The 16949-nt window shown below is 45.6% G+C and overlaps 1 protein-coding gene across 1 annotated transcript in view; it reads right to left on the minus strand.

Moving 5' to 3' along the window:
* Positions 1-16208, minus strand: part of LCOR (ligand dependent nuclear receptor corepressor) — a gene marked incomplete in the record, with an annotated part of 73989 nt that extends 57781 nt beyond the window's left edge. Inside the window, 1 exon segment of the mRNA XM_073595470.1 lies at positions 16052-16208. Within this exon segment, the coding sequence (XP_073451571.1) occupies positions 16052-16148 (97 nt within the window).
* Between the last annotated feature and the right edge of the window lie 741 nt (positions 16209-16949).

Genomic DNA, 16949 nt, shown 5'->3' on the forward strand with positions numbered 1-16949 from the left:
CTTCCAATAAAGTCTATGGGCACAAGTCGGATAGAAGTTGCCTTGAAGTCCGAGCGACTTCAGGAGCGCTACTTAATACAGCTCTCATGGGACTGGGACTTTCACATGTCATGCGACTTGGGGTATCGCCAGTCGGATCCCAAGTTACGTCAGTGTGAGCCGAGCCCCCCCCCCCTCTTCCAATTTGTCTGTGTCCGGTGCCGCCGATGGCTAGGCAGGAGGGCAAGGTGGCCCCCTCTTTGCTCTATGCCCTTGGAGGACCAGAGCAACGTCTGATGTCACTTGCACCTCTTGGACATAAAAGGGCTAATTTTATTTTTTTTTTTGCTTAAAAAAAAAAAAAAAAAAAAAAAAAGGTAAATGAGAGACCTGGGGTCAACTCTATAGCCTTGGAGGACTGGAGCGACGTTATGACCTCACTTCCCGTCCGGGTTGGAAGAAGGGATATATAGAATTTTATTTTATTTATTTTTTTTTTTTTTTTTGCGAAAGATCAAAATTTTTGTTTTTGATCTTTAGGTAGAGGAGAGATCTGGTGTCTTTTGAGCTCAGATCCTTATAATAGGAATAGAAGTGATAAAAAAAAATAAATGGGAGTGTAAAAAAAAATAATAAATAAAAAAAAAAAAAAGTAAAATAAATAAAGTGAAAAAAAAATGGTAAGCGCCCCATCCCTTCGAGCTCACAATGTAAACATCCCTTGTAATAAAAATAAGGATAACAGGTCCTCTTTATGGAGAGATCTGGGGGTCAAAAAGATACCAAATATCTCCTCTACCTTTAAAAGCAAAAGATCAAAAACAAAAATTTTGATCTTTCGCAAAAAAAAAATAATAAAAAAAAAAAATTATATGTAAGCGGTGTTCAAACCACACATGTGAGGTATCACTGCGATCGTCCGAGCGAGCGCAATAATTCTAGTGCAAGACCTTCTCTATCTCTAAACAGGTAACCATTAAAAATGTTTAAAGCATCACCTATGGAGATTTTTAAGCACTGTAGTTTGGCGCCATTCCACGAGTGTGCACAATTGTAAAGGGTGACATGTTAGGTATCTATTTACTCGGTGTAACATCTTTCACATTATATTAAAAAAAAAAAAAAAATTATAAAGTATAGTATAAAATATATAAAAAATATGTTTGGGAGTTTTAAGTAATTATCTGGCAACAAAAACTGCTTTTTACTTGTAAACAACAATGTCAGAAAAAGTCCTGGTCTTAAAGTACCGGTAGTTAGTAAAAAGCAGCACACAGTACACATTGTGAGGCACACAGTTAAAGTGATTGTAAACGATCGCCTTGTAAAAAACAACCCATTCAGTTTAAAAATAGAAATGAAAACGCAAACATTGGTGTATAGATATAAAAACAAAAAAAAAAAAAAAAAAAAAAACGCAACATTATAAATACCTTTTCTACCTCCTTTTTTTTTTATATAAGTGATCACATTTTCTCTGTTCCCAGCTGCATAAGAGTTAGAGGGGAGGTCAAACAGCAGTGCACTGATCTTCCCGGTGAATGGCTGTGGGGGGGGGGGGGTGTCAGGACAAGTCTGATCACCGGAGGAGAGTACACGAGTTCCCACCATAGCTAGAGAACTGACCAAGCTGCGATCTCCTGCTTAGTGTGGTCAGTTTTCAATGGGGAAAGCAGAGGGACTGGCAGGAACACCAGGGGATTTCACACAAAGGAGGAAATACAAAGAGAAAAGGAGATTTTCTCATACAAGTACATGGTAGAGCCGCCACATATCAGTAAATGGGCACAACAGTAAATGGGCTGACAACAGCCCAGGCACCAGGACACAATTTCTAGTCACCATGGCGACCCGGGATTTGTCAAGCCCTGGCTATAAAACTTTCATACAAACCAATCAATACACACTTATTGGGATTTATTTTATTTTTTTTAACCAAAGACATGTAGCAGAATACAATTTTTGCCAAAGTTTATGAAGAAAATAGATTTTTTATTTCTTTTTATATTGGATAATGAGAAGAACGGCGCCTGTATGACAGTGAGGAGGGCTGGTCTTGGCCTCTGGCCCGTCCTCCAGCATCACTGCCCCCCCAAGAGACATGTCTGAGGCTGGTCTCCCTTGCGGCGTTGCCCAACACCAAGATGGCCGCCGCCCGTTTTCCGGCACCATCTTGGTGACCTCACTTCTGCATCTGTGGTCATATTGGCCAAATGCACCCACAAGGGGGGAGAAGAGGTTGGCGTGCTGCATAAAAAGGGAGGGGCAGGCGGATGGTGATCCTGAGGATTTCCCAGTCTGTGCCATGGCGAGTGTCCCCTGGGCTCTTCACCTAACGCGTGGTGGTGGGGGGGGATGGGAACAAAAAATTGCCAGGACCCAGTCCCCAGGGCTCTTCAGGGAGTAAGGGTGATGGCAAGACTAGGACCCTTCCTCCATGTACCCTCATTCCATCCCTATGGAGAACCTGTAGCAGAAAGAGTTGTCCAGGGACGCCCGCCCCAGACAATAGTCAAAGAAAAAAAATTTTTTTGACAAAAGCAACAAACTGGGGATGTGTACCCTCCTCTGTGCCGGAGTTTGGAGGACGCCATGGGCGGCCTTTTTAACCACTTGCCTACAGGGCACTTACACCCCCCTTCCTGCCCAGGTCATTTTTCAGCTTTCAGCGCTGTCGCACTTTGAATGACAATTGCGCGGTCATACCACACTGGAGCCAAACTAAATTTTTTTATCATTTTCTTCACACAAATAGAGCTTTTTTTTTGGTATTTAAAGGGGTTGTAAAGGTAAACATTTTTTCACCTTAATGCATTCTATGCATTAAGGTGAAAAAACTACTAACCATACCGCCGTCCCCAGCCCCCCCCCCCCCGTTTTACTTACCTGACCCCTCGAAATTCGGCTGCTCGTTCACGTCCTCGATTCCGCTGCTCAGCCTGGACGCTGATTGGCTACAGTGGATGGATTGGAAGCAGCGCAGCCATTGGCTCACGCTGCTGTCAATCACATCCAATGACGCGGCGCGCTGGGGGGGCGGGGCCGAGTGATACAGCGAGCGGCTATAGCCGCCGGCTGTATCACGGGAGCGCGCCCGCAATAACTAACCACCTTGCGAGGGAGCTCGCATTAAGGTGGTTAATTATTGCGGGGAGGAGCTGAGACAGCCGCCGAGGGACCCCAGAAGAGCAGGTTCGGGGCCACTCTGTGCAGAACGAGCTGCACAGTGAAGGTAAGTATAACATGTTTGTTATTTTTAAAAAATAAAAAAAATACCTTTACAACCCCTTTAATTACTGCTGGGTTTTTTATTTTTTACAAAAATAAGACCAAAAATTTTGAAAAAAAAAGTTGTTTTTTTTTTACTTTTTTTGTGTCAGTAAATCTTGTCATGTCATTTTTCACCCTCACTGACGGGCGCTGATGAGGCGGCACTGATGGGCACTGATATGCTGAACTGGTGGGCATTGATGAGGCGGCACTTATGGGCACTGATTAGGTGGCACTGTTGAGGAGGCACTAATATGCCGCACTTATGGGCACTGATGAGCACTGTTAGGCACTAACGGGTGGCACTGGTGGGCATTGATCGACAGCACTGACTGGCATCGCTAATGGGCACAGATTGCTGGCACTATATTGCTATATTATAATCAGGGCACTGATTACATTCCGATGCCGATGATCGGCTGTCCTCTCCTCACTCTCTCTCAGTGTGAGGTGAGGAGAGCCGATTACCGGCATCTCCGTGTTTACATGTGATCGGCTGTGATTGGACACAGCCGATCAGATGGTTAAAGAGCCGCGGGTCGCGCCATGTCCTAGCCCCGCTGTCATTTTTTCATTTGTATAATAAAAAATAAAACCCCCGAGGTAATCAAATACCACCAAAAGAAAGCTCTATTTGTGTGAAAAAAAATGATTTTATATTTCATCTGGGTACAGTATTGCATGACCGCGCAATTACCAGTTAAAATAGCAGAATAGTATAAAAAAAAAAAAAAAAAAAGTCCTGGTCATGAAGGGGGGGGGGGGGGGGGGGGGGGGGGTAAAACCTTCCGGAGCTGAAGTGATAGGTTCAGCCTTAGAGGTGGAATTTAGCCAGAAGCAGGAGGCTCCCAATACCAGAAACGGTTCATTTGGAATTCCGCTAATGTCGTGATCCCTTGATAAAATTGACAAGTAATTTGCACCCCTAACCAGCGGACATTTCGCGCTCCCCGAGTCCCTTCCACTCATACAGTATTAAAACCCCTTATGGTACATATTAGGATGTAACACTCTCTTTGTTCTCCTTTCTTTGCCTTTTATTTCTCTATCCTAATTTCTTGGGGTTTTTTTCCCCCCATCCCTCTCTCTAGCTGTCTCTTATTCTTTCTCTCCCTTTTTCTTTGTTCCTCTCCCTCTTTTCCTCTCCCTTCCATGTATTATTCCTTGGCGGGGAGTGGGGGGAGTTGGGATCAGTGGCAGTGCTGGCGGGGGAGTTGGGATCAGTGGCAGTGCTGGCGGGGGGGTTGGGATCAGTGGCAGTGCTGGCGGGGGGGGGGGGAGTTGGGATCAGTGGCAGTGCTGGCGAGGGGGGGGGGGGGGGGGGGGGAGTTGGGATCGGTGGCAGTGCTGGCGAGGGGGGGGGGGTTTGGGATCAGTGGCAGTGCTGGCGAGGGGGGGGGGTTGGGATCAGTGGCAGTGCTGGCGAGGGGGGGGGGTTGGGATCAGTGGCAGTGCTGGTGGGGAGTAGTTGGGGTCAGTGGCAGTGCTGGCGGGGGCGGGGGGGGGGGGGAGTTGGGATCAGTGGCAGTGCTGTCGGGGGGGAAGGGTTGGGATCAGTGGCAGTGCTGGCGGGGGGGAGTTGGGATCAGTGGCAGTGTTGACGGGGGGGGTTGGGATTAGTGGCAGTGCTGGCGGGGGTTTGGGATCAGTGACAGTGCTAGCGGGGGGGGGGGGGTTGTGATCAGTGGCAGTGCTGGCGGGGGGGGGGGGGAAAGAGTTGGGATCAGTGGCAGTGTAGGCGGGGGGGTTGGGATCAGTGGCAGTGTAGGCGGGCGGGTTGGGATCAGTGGCAGTGTAGGCAGGGGGGGGGGGGGGGGGGAGTTGGGATCAGTGTCAGTGCTGGCAGGGGGGGGGGGGATCAGTGGCAGTGCTGGCGGGGGGGGGGGGAGGGGAGTTAGTATCAGTGGCAGTGTTGACGGGGGGGTTGGGATTAGTGGCAGTGCTGGCGGGGGGTAGGGATCAGTGGCAGTGCTGGCGGGGGGGGGTTGGGACCAGTGGCAGTGCTGGCGGGGGGGGGGGTTGGGACCAGTGGCAGTGCTGGCGGGGGGGGGGGGTTGGGATTAGTGGCAGTGCTGGCGGGAGGTTGGGATTAGTGGCAGTGCTGGCGGGGGGTTGGGATCAGTGGCAGTGCTGGCGGGGGGGGGTTGGGACCAGTGGCAGTGCTGGCGGGGGGGGTTGGGACCAGTGGCAGTGCTGGCGGGGGGGTTGGGACCAGTGGCAGTGCTGGCGGGGGGGTTGGGACCAGTGGCAGTGCTGGCGGGGGGTTCTGATCAGCCAACTTAGGTGCTCTTGATCAAGGTCATCTGCTGATCTGAGAACTGTAGTGGGGACTTTTAATGGCAACTCTAATCACAGGTAGTGTTACTCACGGTGTCTCCAGCTCTGTGGTGTATCGCAGCAGTGACACCTATGCCGAAATCAGGAGATGGGATCTCTTCCAGCCCCTCCCACTTCACATTCCTCACCAGTCAACTGACCTCTAGTCTCCCCCCCCCCCCACACACTAATGCCGTGAACTGAATGGGCAGCTGCAAAGAGGTTGAGTGTGCGTCCACAGGCTCCAGAGACAGCCCTGCTGGGCGGCTGCAAAAAAGGCTGGGAGAGCGGCCACGGGCTTCGGGAACAGCCCAGGATTTGGGCACCTCTGGCAAATTAGTCATTCAACCCCCGAGGGGGTCCTGACTCCCAGGTTAGGAACCATTGCGCTAAATGCAGATTTATTGATATCTATGGGTAAAAAATACAGTGCCTTAAAAAAGTATTCATACCCCTAGAAATTTTACACATTTTGTCATGTTACAACCAAAAACATAAATGTATTTTATTGGGAATTTATGTGATGGACCAACACAAAGTGGCACATAATTGTGAAGTGGAAGGAAAATGATAAATGATACAAATAAATATGTGAAAAGTGTGGGGGGGGGGGGCATTTGTATGGCGCCCCCCGGAGTCAATACTTTGTAGAACCCCCTTTCTCTACAAGTCTTTTTGGGGATGTCTCTACCAGCTTTGCACATCTAGAGAGGACATTTCTGCCCATTCTTCTTCTCTGCAGAATATCTCAAGCTCTGTCAGATTGGATGGAGAACGTCTGTGAACAGCAATTTTCAAGTCTTGCCACAGATTCTCAATGTGATTTAGGTCTGGACTGTGACTGGGTCATTCTAACACATGAATATGCTTTGATCTAAACCATTCCATTGTAGCTCTGGCTGGATGTTTCGGGTCGTTGTCCTGTTGGAAGGTGAACCTCCGCCCCAGTCTCAAGTCTTTTGCAGACTCTAACAGGTTTTCTTCTAAGATTGTCCTGTATTTGTCTCCATCCATCTTCCCATCAACTCTGACCAGCTTCCCTGTCCCTGCTGAAGAAAACTATCCCCCCCACATGATGCTGCCACCACCATGTTTCACGGTGGGGATGGTGTGTTCAGGGTGATGTGCAGTGTTAGTTTTCCCCCACACATAGCATTTTTCCAAAAAGTTGAATTTTGGTCTCCTCTGACCAGATCACCTTCTTCCACATGTTTGCTGTGTCCTCCACATGGCTTCTCACAAACTACAAACAGGACTTCTTATGACTTTCTTTCACCAATGTCTTTCTTCTTGTCACTCTTCCATAAAGGGCAGATTTGTGGAGAACACGACTAATAGTTGTCCTGTGGACAGATTCTCCCACCTGAGCTGTGGATCTCTGCAGCTCCTCCAGAGTTACCATGGACCTCTTGGCTCTTCTCTGATGAATGCTCTCCTTGCCCGGCCGGTCAGTTTAGGTGGACGGCCATGTCTTGGTAGGTTTGCAGTTGTGCCATGCTCTTTCCATTTTCGGATGATGGATTGAACAGAGCTCCGTGAGATGTTCAAAGCTTGGGAGATTTTTTTATAACCTAACCCTGCTTTATACTTCTCCACAACTTTATCCCTGACCTGTCTGGTGTGTTCCTTGGCCTTCATAATGCTGTTTGTTCACTAAGGTTCTCTAACAAATCTCTGAGGGCTTCACAGAACAGCTGTATTTATACTGAGATTAAATTACACACAGGTGGACTCTATTTACTACTCAGGTGACTTCTGAAGGCAATTGGTTCCACTAGATTTTAGTTAGGGGTATCTGAGTAAAGGGGGCTGAATACAAATGTACGCCACACTTTTCACATATTTATTTGTATCATTTATCATTTTCCTTCCACTTCACAATTATGAGCCACTTTGTGTTGGTCTATCACATAAAATCCCAATAAAATACATTTACGTTTTTTGGGTATAACATGACAAAATGTGGATCATTCCAAGGGGTATGAATACTTTTTCAAGGCACTGTATGTCAGCATGTGAACCACAGCAACCAAAAAGTATTAAACTTCCTCCTGACAATAAAGTTATTTGACCTTTTTACAGCAGAACAAACACAGGAATGCAAATGGCCTAACAAAGGACTTCACCTCCCCAAAACAATCCGCCATTCAAATCTACTATATGTGTGAAGTCATTTCCATACTACCTGTATAAAAAGGTGAAGTATCTGGGCGGGTCTATTCATCTGCACAGAAAGTGGGAAAAAATAAAATCCTCAAAAGGGATACAAAAACCAGAAATGTAAAAAAAAACAAAAAACAAACAAAAAACAAAACACTCGGCACAGCAGCTCCGGTGTCACTCCTCAGATTTACTTTTCACTACAACAAACATTCTTCAGGTTTAAAGGAATCAAACGAATAACTCTGAACAAATGAATGGGGGGGGGGGCAACTACATAGAAAATGAGGTTCAATGTAGAAAAATGTAAAATAATGCATTTGGGTGGCAAAAATCTGAATGCAATCTATAGACTGGGGGGAGAACCTCTGGGGGGATCTAGGATGGAAAAGGACCTGGGGGTCCTAGTAGATGATAGGCTCAGCAATGGCATGCAATGCCAAGCTGCTGCTAATAAAGCAAACAGAATATTGGCATTAAAAAGGGGGATCAACTCCAGAGATAAAACAATAATTCTCCCGCTCTACAAGACTCTGGTCCGGCCGCACCTGGAGTATGCTGTCCAGTTCTGGGCACCAGTCCTCAGGAAGGATGTACTGGAAATGGAGCGAGTACAAAGAAGGGCAACAAAGCTAATAAAGGGTCTGGAGGATCTTAGTTATGAGGAAAGGTTGTGAGCTCTGAACTTATTCTCTCTGGAGAAGAGACGCTTGAGAGGGGATATGATTTCAATTTACAAATACCGTACTGGTGACCCCACAATAGGGAGAAAACTTTTTCGCAGAAGAGAGTTTAATAAGACTCGTGGCCACTCATTACAATTAGAAGAAAAGAGGTTTAACCTTAAACTACGTAGAGGGTTCTTTACTGTAAGAGTGGCAAGGATGTGGAATTCCCTTCCACAGGCGGTGGTCTCAGCGGGGAGCATTGATAGCTTCAAGAAACTATTAGATAATCACCTGAATGACCGCAACATACAGGGATATACAATGTAATACTGACATATAATCACACACATAGGTTGGACTTGATGGACTTGTGTCCTTTTTCAACCTCACCTACTATGTAATACTATGTAACTCCCGGCCTCTGTATATGCAGCACATAAAAAATTTGGAGGAACGGATCAAAAAATAAAAAAGATAAAAATAATATGAATGAAAATGCAAAAATACATTTTAATTTTAATAATACATTTCCAAAAAGAAGCACCAAAGTCCTCGTTCAGTGCGATATGTCAGGCTATACCATAAAAAGCAATCAATTTAGGCGCAGTGTCGCGGTCATAAAGATAAAATAGTTGGCAATTCTAAACTTTGAACCCTTAAAAAACACGTCCTGTAACGTGCGAGTCAGGCGAGCAATAAAATCTCTTATTTTCTGACCTCCTCGGTTTGGTGCAGAAGAAACATTTATGAAGATCGGAGATAAGAAAGATTAACAGGAATGTTCTAAAAGTTGTTAATGTAAAATCCAAACTATTTGTAACAGAGATCTCAGTTATGAGAATTACTACAGGTGATATGTTTATCTGCACTACAAAATGTGTTCTCATACAGGCACCCACCGGGCCCAACCGCGCAACGGCACCCACCGGGCCCAACCGCGCAACGGCACCCACCGGGCCCAACCGCGCAACGGCACCCACCGGGCCCAACCGCGCAACGGCACCCACCGGGCCCAACCGCACAAGCCAACGGTCGCACCGGACCAATATACAGCTAACAACATACCAATCTAAAGAAACAAACCTGGACTGATCACACCGCAGCACTCACCGCACAGGGACCCAATACACAAGCTATGCACCGGACCAGCCGCACAAGGCACGCAATAGACTGATTGCACTGGACACATATACTGGTAACAACCTGCCAATCTAATGAAACTAGGACCGATCGCACAGGCACCCACTACGCAAGGCATGCCCTGGACCGGGCACCCAGAGACCCACTGTACAAGGCATGCCCCGGACCAGCCACACAGGGACCCACCGTACAAGGCATGCCCTGGACCGGTCACACAGGGACCCACCGTACAAGGCATGCCCTGGACCGGTCACACAGGGACCCACCGTACAAGGCATGCCCTGGACCGGTCACACAGGGACCCACCGTACAAGGCATGCCCTGGACCGGTCACACAGGGACCCACTGTCCAAGGCATGCCCTTGACCAGCCACACAGGTACCCACCGTACAAGGCATGCCCTGAACCGGTCACAGAGGGACCCACCGTACAAGGCATGCCCTGGACCGGCCACACAGGGACGCACCGTACAAGGCATGCCCTGGACCGGTCACACAGGGACCCACCGTACAAGGCATGCCCTGGACCAGCCACACAGGGACCCACCGTACAAGGCATGCCCTGGACCGGTCACACAGGGACCCACCGTACAAGGCATGCCCTGGACCGGTCACACAGGGACCCACCGTACAAGGCATGCCCTGGACCGGTCACACAGGGACCCACCGTACAAGGCATGCCCTGGACCGGTCACACAGGGACCCACCGTACAAGGCATGCCCTGGACCGGTCACACAGGGACCCACCGTACAAGGCATGCCCTGGACCGGTCACACAGGGACCCACTGTCCAAGGCATGCCCTTGACCAGCCACACAGGTACCCACCGTACAAGGCATGCCCTGAACCGGTCACAGAGGGACCCACTGTACAAGGCATGCCCTGGACCGGCCACACAGGGACGCACCGTACAAGGCATGCCCTGGACCGGTCACACAGGGACCCACTGTACAAGGCATGCCCCGGACCAGCCACACAGGGACCCACCGTACAAGGCATGCCCTGGACCGGTCACACAGGGACCCACCGTACAAGGCATGCCCTGGACCGGTCACACAGGGACCCACCGTACAAGGCATGCCCTGGACCGGTCACACAGGGACCCACCGTACAAGGCATGCCCTGGACCGGTCACACAGGGACCCACTGTCCAAGGCATGCCCTTGACCAGCCACACAGGTACCCACCGTACAAGGCATGCCCTGAACCGGTCACAGAGGGACCCACTGTACAAGGCATGCCCTGGACCGGCCACACAGGGACGCACCGTACAAGGCATGCCCTGGACTGGTCACACAGGGACCCACTGTACAAAGCATGCCCTGGACAGGGCCACACAGGGACCCACCATACAAGGCATGCCCTGGACAGGGCCACACAGGGACCCACCGTACAAGGCATGCCCTGGACTGGTCACACAGGGACCCACCACACAAGGTATGCCCTGGACCGGCCACACAGGGACCCACCACACAAGGCATGCCCTGGACCAGCCACACAGGGACCCACCACACAAGGCATGCCCTGGACCAGCCACACAGGCACAAGGCATGCACTGAACCAGCTAAACAGGCACCCACGGCACAAGGCATGCACTGGACAAGCCACAGAGACACCCAACATACAAGGCATGCCCTAGACACATATACTGGTAACAACCTACCAATCTAAAGAAACTAGGACCAATCGCATGGGGACCCACCATACAAGGCATGCACTGGACCGGCCACTCAGGGATCCACCATACAAGGCATGGCCTGGAACGGCCACACAAGGACCCCACTGCACAGATATACTGGTAACAACATTCCATTCTAATGAAAGAAAAAAACTTGAACTAAAAAAACAAAAAAAAAAACAAATCTTCAATTGATCCTTTTCTGAATTTGGTAACAATGTTAACAAAATGTATCAGAAACTCAAATAATAAAAAAAAAAAAAAACAAACAACACACACTTACACCGATCACCAGAAACAATCCTTGACGTTTCCTGGTTTCCCAAACTGCCTAGAGAAGATAAAATCCCTCACATCTCATTCGCCATCACAGTCACCATGTGTTCTCCTACAGATACAAAGATCTCACTACAGAAAGAAAATCTTCTGGTGTTGTTAGGCAACATACATTTTCCGATCATATACTCCAACAATACCATAGTACATCACATAAAAATATACGTTTACAAATGTAAAATTTGGGAAATTCCTAAAGGCGTGTTAAAACTTGGAGATCAATTCCACAACAGAACAGATACAAAAAAAATGTTGACATAAATTCTACCTTCTCCCTCAGATGTACAAAACATAAAAAAATTACAGCAAATGATTCCTTTTCTTTTTTTCCCCCCAAGAGTTAAACAGCGAAATAAAGACGAAATCACGTAGCGAGCCCCGGTGAGAACCTGTCACCCGAATTCAATAAAACACTCAAACCGTCACGACGAAAAACTATTCAATCAGTTCATGTCAGCTGTGTCCAAACTGCTCACCTACTAAAATGTGTTCTTTAATAAAAATCAAAAAATCAAATAAAAACTGTACTTCCAGGAAGAGAGACAAAGGAACGCTATCGCAGCATGAAATTACATCTGAACCAAAGCACAATTTGCATAATGGGCTTTGCTAAAAAAAAAAAAAAAATGATGTCAAAGCATGGTTTCCGAGCCGGAGCCTAACGGCTGGATCAAATTAAACTTTCACCTAGAAAAAAAAAAACAAACAAAAAAAAAAATACCTAAACCTTCACGACTAAAAAAAAAAAAACGATCACATAGCCATAGCAAAAAATACCGTTCCCCCAAAACACCGGTCAAGGTGAAAATTAATTACTCCTAAAGCCATGGCACCAGAACAATGGCATGAAAACAAATTAGTGAGGAGGGGCCAGCAAAGAGGAAATGAGCAGAAGATTAAAACAAAAAAAAAAAAAAAAAAAAAAAGCCTTGCAACTTTTTTTTTTTTTTTGCTTAAACGTGTATATGCATAATCAACCGGCTTTTTTTTTTTTTTTTTTTTTTTTTAATCGTACCAAACATACAGATTTAAAGGAGGTTAGAGGGGAGGGAACCAGGGCATTGGTGAGGGAAGGAGGAGGGGGGGGGGAACAAAAAAAAAAAAAAAGCCATACTGTCATAGGGAGTTTTCATTCGGTTCTTGCCCATCCCCCAGCATTCTGCGGCCACCAAAAAAAAAAAAAAATCCGGAAGATCTCTCAATCCTGCTTTGGGAGCCGATCCCTCGGGGGGTAGCACAGCGATCCTTAATCGTGGGGGTAATGAAGGATCCAGCAAACAGTGCAGCACACTGCAAGCAACCGAACTAGGCCCCAGGCCCCTCTCTCTCATACACACCCCCCAACCCCCCCCCCCCTCCTTCTCTTCTCCTGAGCCTCACCCCGTCCCTGCCCACCATTCAAGGAACACACACACAAAAAAAAAAAGTGTTTGCAGAAAGGAGGAGGGAGGGGAGGAGGGGAAAGAGAAGCTCACAGCATCGAGTTTCTTTAATTAAGCAAACAGCAAAAAAAAAAAAAAAATCCACAAAAAAAAAAAAAAAAATGTCATAGCTGCGAAATGTTGAGAGCCAAAAAAAAAAAAAGTCTGATTAGGAGTGATCTCTGAACCCGAGCTGTAAATGGAAATTGCCTGCTGGAAGCAATTACCTAGAAACCTGATAACAATACGCTTCACATCCATCCATCCCAACCAAATAACAAAAAAATAAATAAAATAAAAAACAAAAAAGGTGGTGGGTGGGCATCAGACGCAGGAAACCATGACAATTAAAAATGTCCTAAAAATTACATTCCTCCGTCCTCCCGTCATTTACCTTTTTTGGTGCAATTAACACTTTTCTTCAATAGGGATAGAAAGCACATGGATGGGGTCCTAAGATCCAAATATATATATATATATATATATATATATATATAAAGAAGGGGAGGGATCTGCTATAGAGGTAACAGAGGAGAGAAAGATACTAAAATAAATAAAATAAATCTTCTGGTGCAGTTAACACTTTCCTTCCAGAAGGATAAAAATGACATGGAAAGGGTTTTGAGCTCCAAATATTTTTTTTTAATTCTGCTACAGAGGTAACAGGAGAGAGAGATATGAATAATAAAAATAAAAAGATACAATCTCTTGGTATAATTAATACGTTTCTGCCATAGGGATAAAAAGGGCATGAATGGGTCCTCAGGTCTGAATAATGATAATAATAAGATACAACTCCAGAGGTAGGATTGGAGGCAAATACTAATATAAAAAAATAAATGAATAAATAAATAAAATAGGGACAAACAGAGAAGGATCTAATCTTTCTACAGAAGAGAAGTATATACTAAAAAAAGGGGGGGGGGGTACAGTTCTGCTACAGGAGGTAGGAGTGTCAGAAGATACTAAAATATATTAAGAATAAAAAGAATAAAATAGGGACCAAAAAAAAAGAGAAGGATCGAACCCCGCTACAGAGGGGATACAGATATAAATATAACAATAAAATAAAAAAATCTAGTCCTGCTACAGAGGTGAGAGTGTAGGCCGCTGCATATATTATATATCCATCTCTCCAATCCTGCTACAGAGGTAAAACAAATACTAATATAGAAAAAAATATACAAATCTGCTTCAGTAGGTTGGAGTAGAAGCAGTCAATGATATATATATATATATATATATAGTAATCTCTATCTGGGTTCCCTTCTCTTTTTTTATTATTAAAATAATAATAAAATATATTTTTAATTTGTTTATATTACTAAACAAATTAAATTGTAAAATAACAATATATATATATATATATATATATATATATATATATATATATATATATATATATATATATATATATATATATATATATATATACCATCTAGGACCCCTTCTCTTTTTTTTTTTTTTTTTTATATGGTTTTATTTTTGTATTACTATCTGGGTCCCCTTCTCTTTTTTCATATTAAAATAATAATAAATATATATTTTTTATATGATTTTATTTTCATATTACTATCCGGGTCACCTTCTTTTTTTTATCATTAAAATAATAAAAAGTAATAATAAATATTTTTTTATATTACTATCTGGGTCCCCTTCTCCTTTTTAATATTATAAATAACAATAATAATAATAATAATAATAATAAATATATTTTTTTATATGATTTTAATTTTCATATTACTATCTGGGTCTCCTTCTCTTTCTTATTATTAAAATAATAAAAAAAAAGTAATAAACATTTTTTATATTACCATCTTGGTCCCCTTCTCCTTTTTAATATTATATATAACAATATTAATAACAAATATATTTTTTGTATATGATTTTAATTTTCATATTACTATCTGGGTCCCCTTCTCTTTCTTATTATTAAAATAATTAAAAAAAAGTAATAATAAACATTTTTTATATTACCATCTTGGTCCCCTTCTCCTTTTTAATATTATATATAACAATATTAATAATAAATATATTTTTTATATGATTTTATTTTCATATTACTATCTGGGTCCCCTTCTCTTTTTTTAATTATTAAAATAATAAATATATATATATATATATATATATATATATATATTTTTTTTTTTTTTACACACACACACTATTATCTGGATCCCCTTCTTTTTATTATTAAAATAATAATAAATATAAAAAAGAAAAAAATGTATATGATTTTATGATTTGATTTTTATATTAAAAAAAAAAATATATATATATATATATAAATCAGCTGATAGTGGGGGGGGGCAGATAAAGTAAATAGATGTGAAGAGGAATTCATTTGAAGTGAAAGAAGTAGAATTCTGGGGGGAGAATCAGATCTCATCATATAATAATAATAATAATAGAGACTCTGATGACAGGCGGATCTCCATATACATACAATGTAGAGAGGAAGACTCCTATACATACAATGTATCTGTATGGAGAAGTCGGTTGGATTTGGATACAATGTATTTGGACGGACATCCTGTGTCTATGGGCGGGGACTTGGGATCTGTATGGAGTGTATAAATGGGCGGGGATTTGAGATGTTGCGGCCTGTCAGGTGAGGCCCGGTAGTTTGCGGACACGCCCCCCCCCCGGTGTTGTTTGCGGACACGCCCCCCGGTGTTGGTGGGAGGAGGTGATTGGAGGAGGGGGGGAGATTTTTTTTAGCTTAAAAAAGGGGGTGTGGCGGCCGCGCGCACAGAAGAGGGGCGGGGTTGAGGGCCGGCGGGCCCGCGCACAGGAGAGAAGGTTGCGATCCGCTGAGGGTTCCAGGCGCGCTCCCGAGAAGGGGGGGGGGGGGGTTTAGCAGCGCGGGCTGAGCGGCGGGAGTTCGTTTCTCTCCGGTGATGTGGAGCCCGCCGGTTCTCTCTCCGGTCCCGGGTCTCTCTATATATTTTTTTGTTGTTGTTCCCCCCTCAGGAAGTCTCTGTGAGGAGGAGGAAGGTGCTGTGTGGGGGGGGGGGGGGGTGTTGCCGGTTCCAGGTTGCGCGCCCCCCTCCGGTACCGGTGTGTAGATAGAGAAGAGCTTACCTACACAGTGAATGAGCTTGTACCGCCACGAGTCAAGTTCCTGCCGAAATCCGCGCCTCTCGATCGAGCATTGCTGGCTCTTACACACACTCGCCATTTTCTGCTGAGCCCCCCTCGCGCGGGCGCGCACGGACCGACCCCGGCTCCTCCCACAACCCCCCCCCTCCCAAGGGCCCCGCCCACTCCTCCTCCTCCCGGGGCCGCCGCGTGCTCCTGTTCAGCGGACGCGTGACGTCAGCACGCACGGGCCATGGTCACCGGGATGCGCCCCGCCCCCCCTCCTCTCTGGTCTCCATGGCGATAAGATACTGAAAATAGAGAGAGCCCCGGGGCTGCGGTAACCATGAGAACTGGGGGGGGGGCGCTACGAGGCTCTGTCCCCTCACAAGTCGTTATATACAATACATCTGACAGGTGTCCCCCATGGGGGAGATTTACTGTCACTTCCTGTTACACACACACAACAGGAAGTGAGGAAATCCTTTCAAAGTGAAAGGAAATCCCTGGTTGTCATCCGAACTGGTGTCCCCCCAACAGAGGAAGTTCCTTTCTCATGACCAAAACAGGAAGTGAGGAAATCGCTGGTTGTCACTGAATGTAGTGCCCCCCTATTGGAAGATTTCCCTTTACTTCCTGTCCCATGACCACAACAGGAAGTGAGGAAAACCCTCCAAAGTTGAAAGGAAATCCCTGGTTGTCACCCGAACTGGTGTCCCCCCAACAGAGGAAGTTCCTTTCTCATGACCAAAACAGGAAGTGAGGAAATCACTGGTTGTCACTGAATGTAGTGCCCCCTATTGGAAGATTTCCCTTTACTTCCTGTCCCATGACCACAACAGGAAGTGAGGAAATCGCTGGTTGTCACTGAAGGTAGTGCCTCCCCATTGGAAGATTTCCC

The sequence above is a fragment of the Aquarana catesbeiana genome, linkage group LG08, assembly GCF_042186555.1.
Source record: "Aquarana catesbeiana isolate 2022-GZ linkage group LG08, ASM4218655v1, whole genome shotgun sequence".
In the NCBI taxonomy this organism is placed as follows: Eukaryota; Metazoa; Chordata; class Amphibia; order Anura; family Ranidae; genus Aquarana; species Aquarana catesbeiana.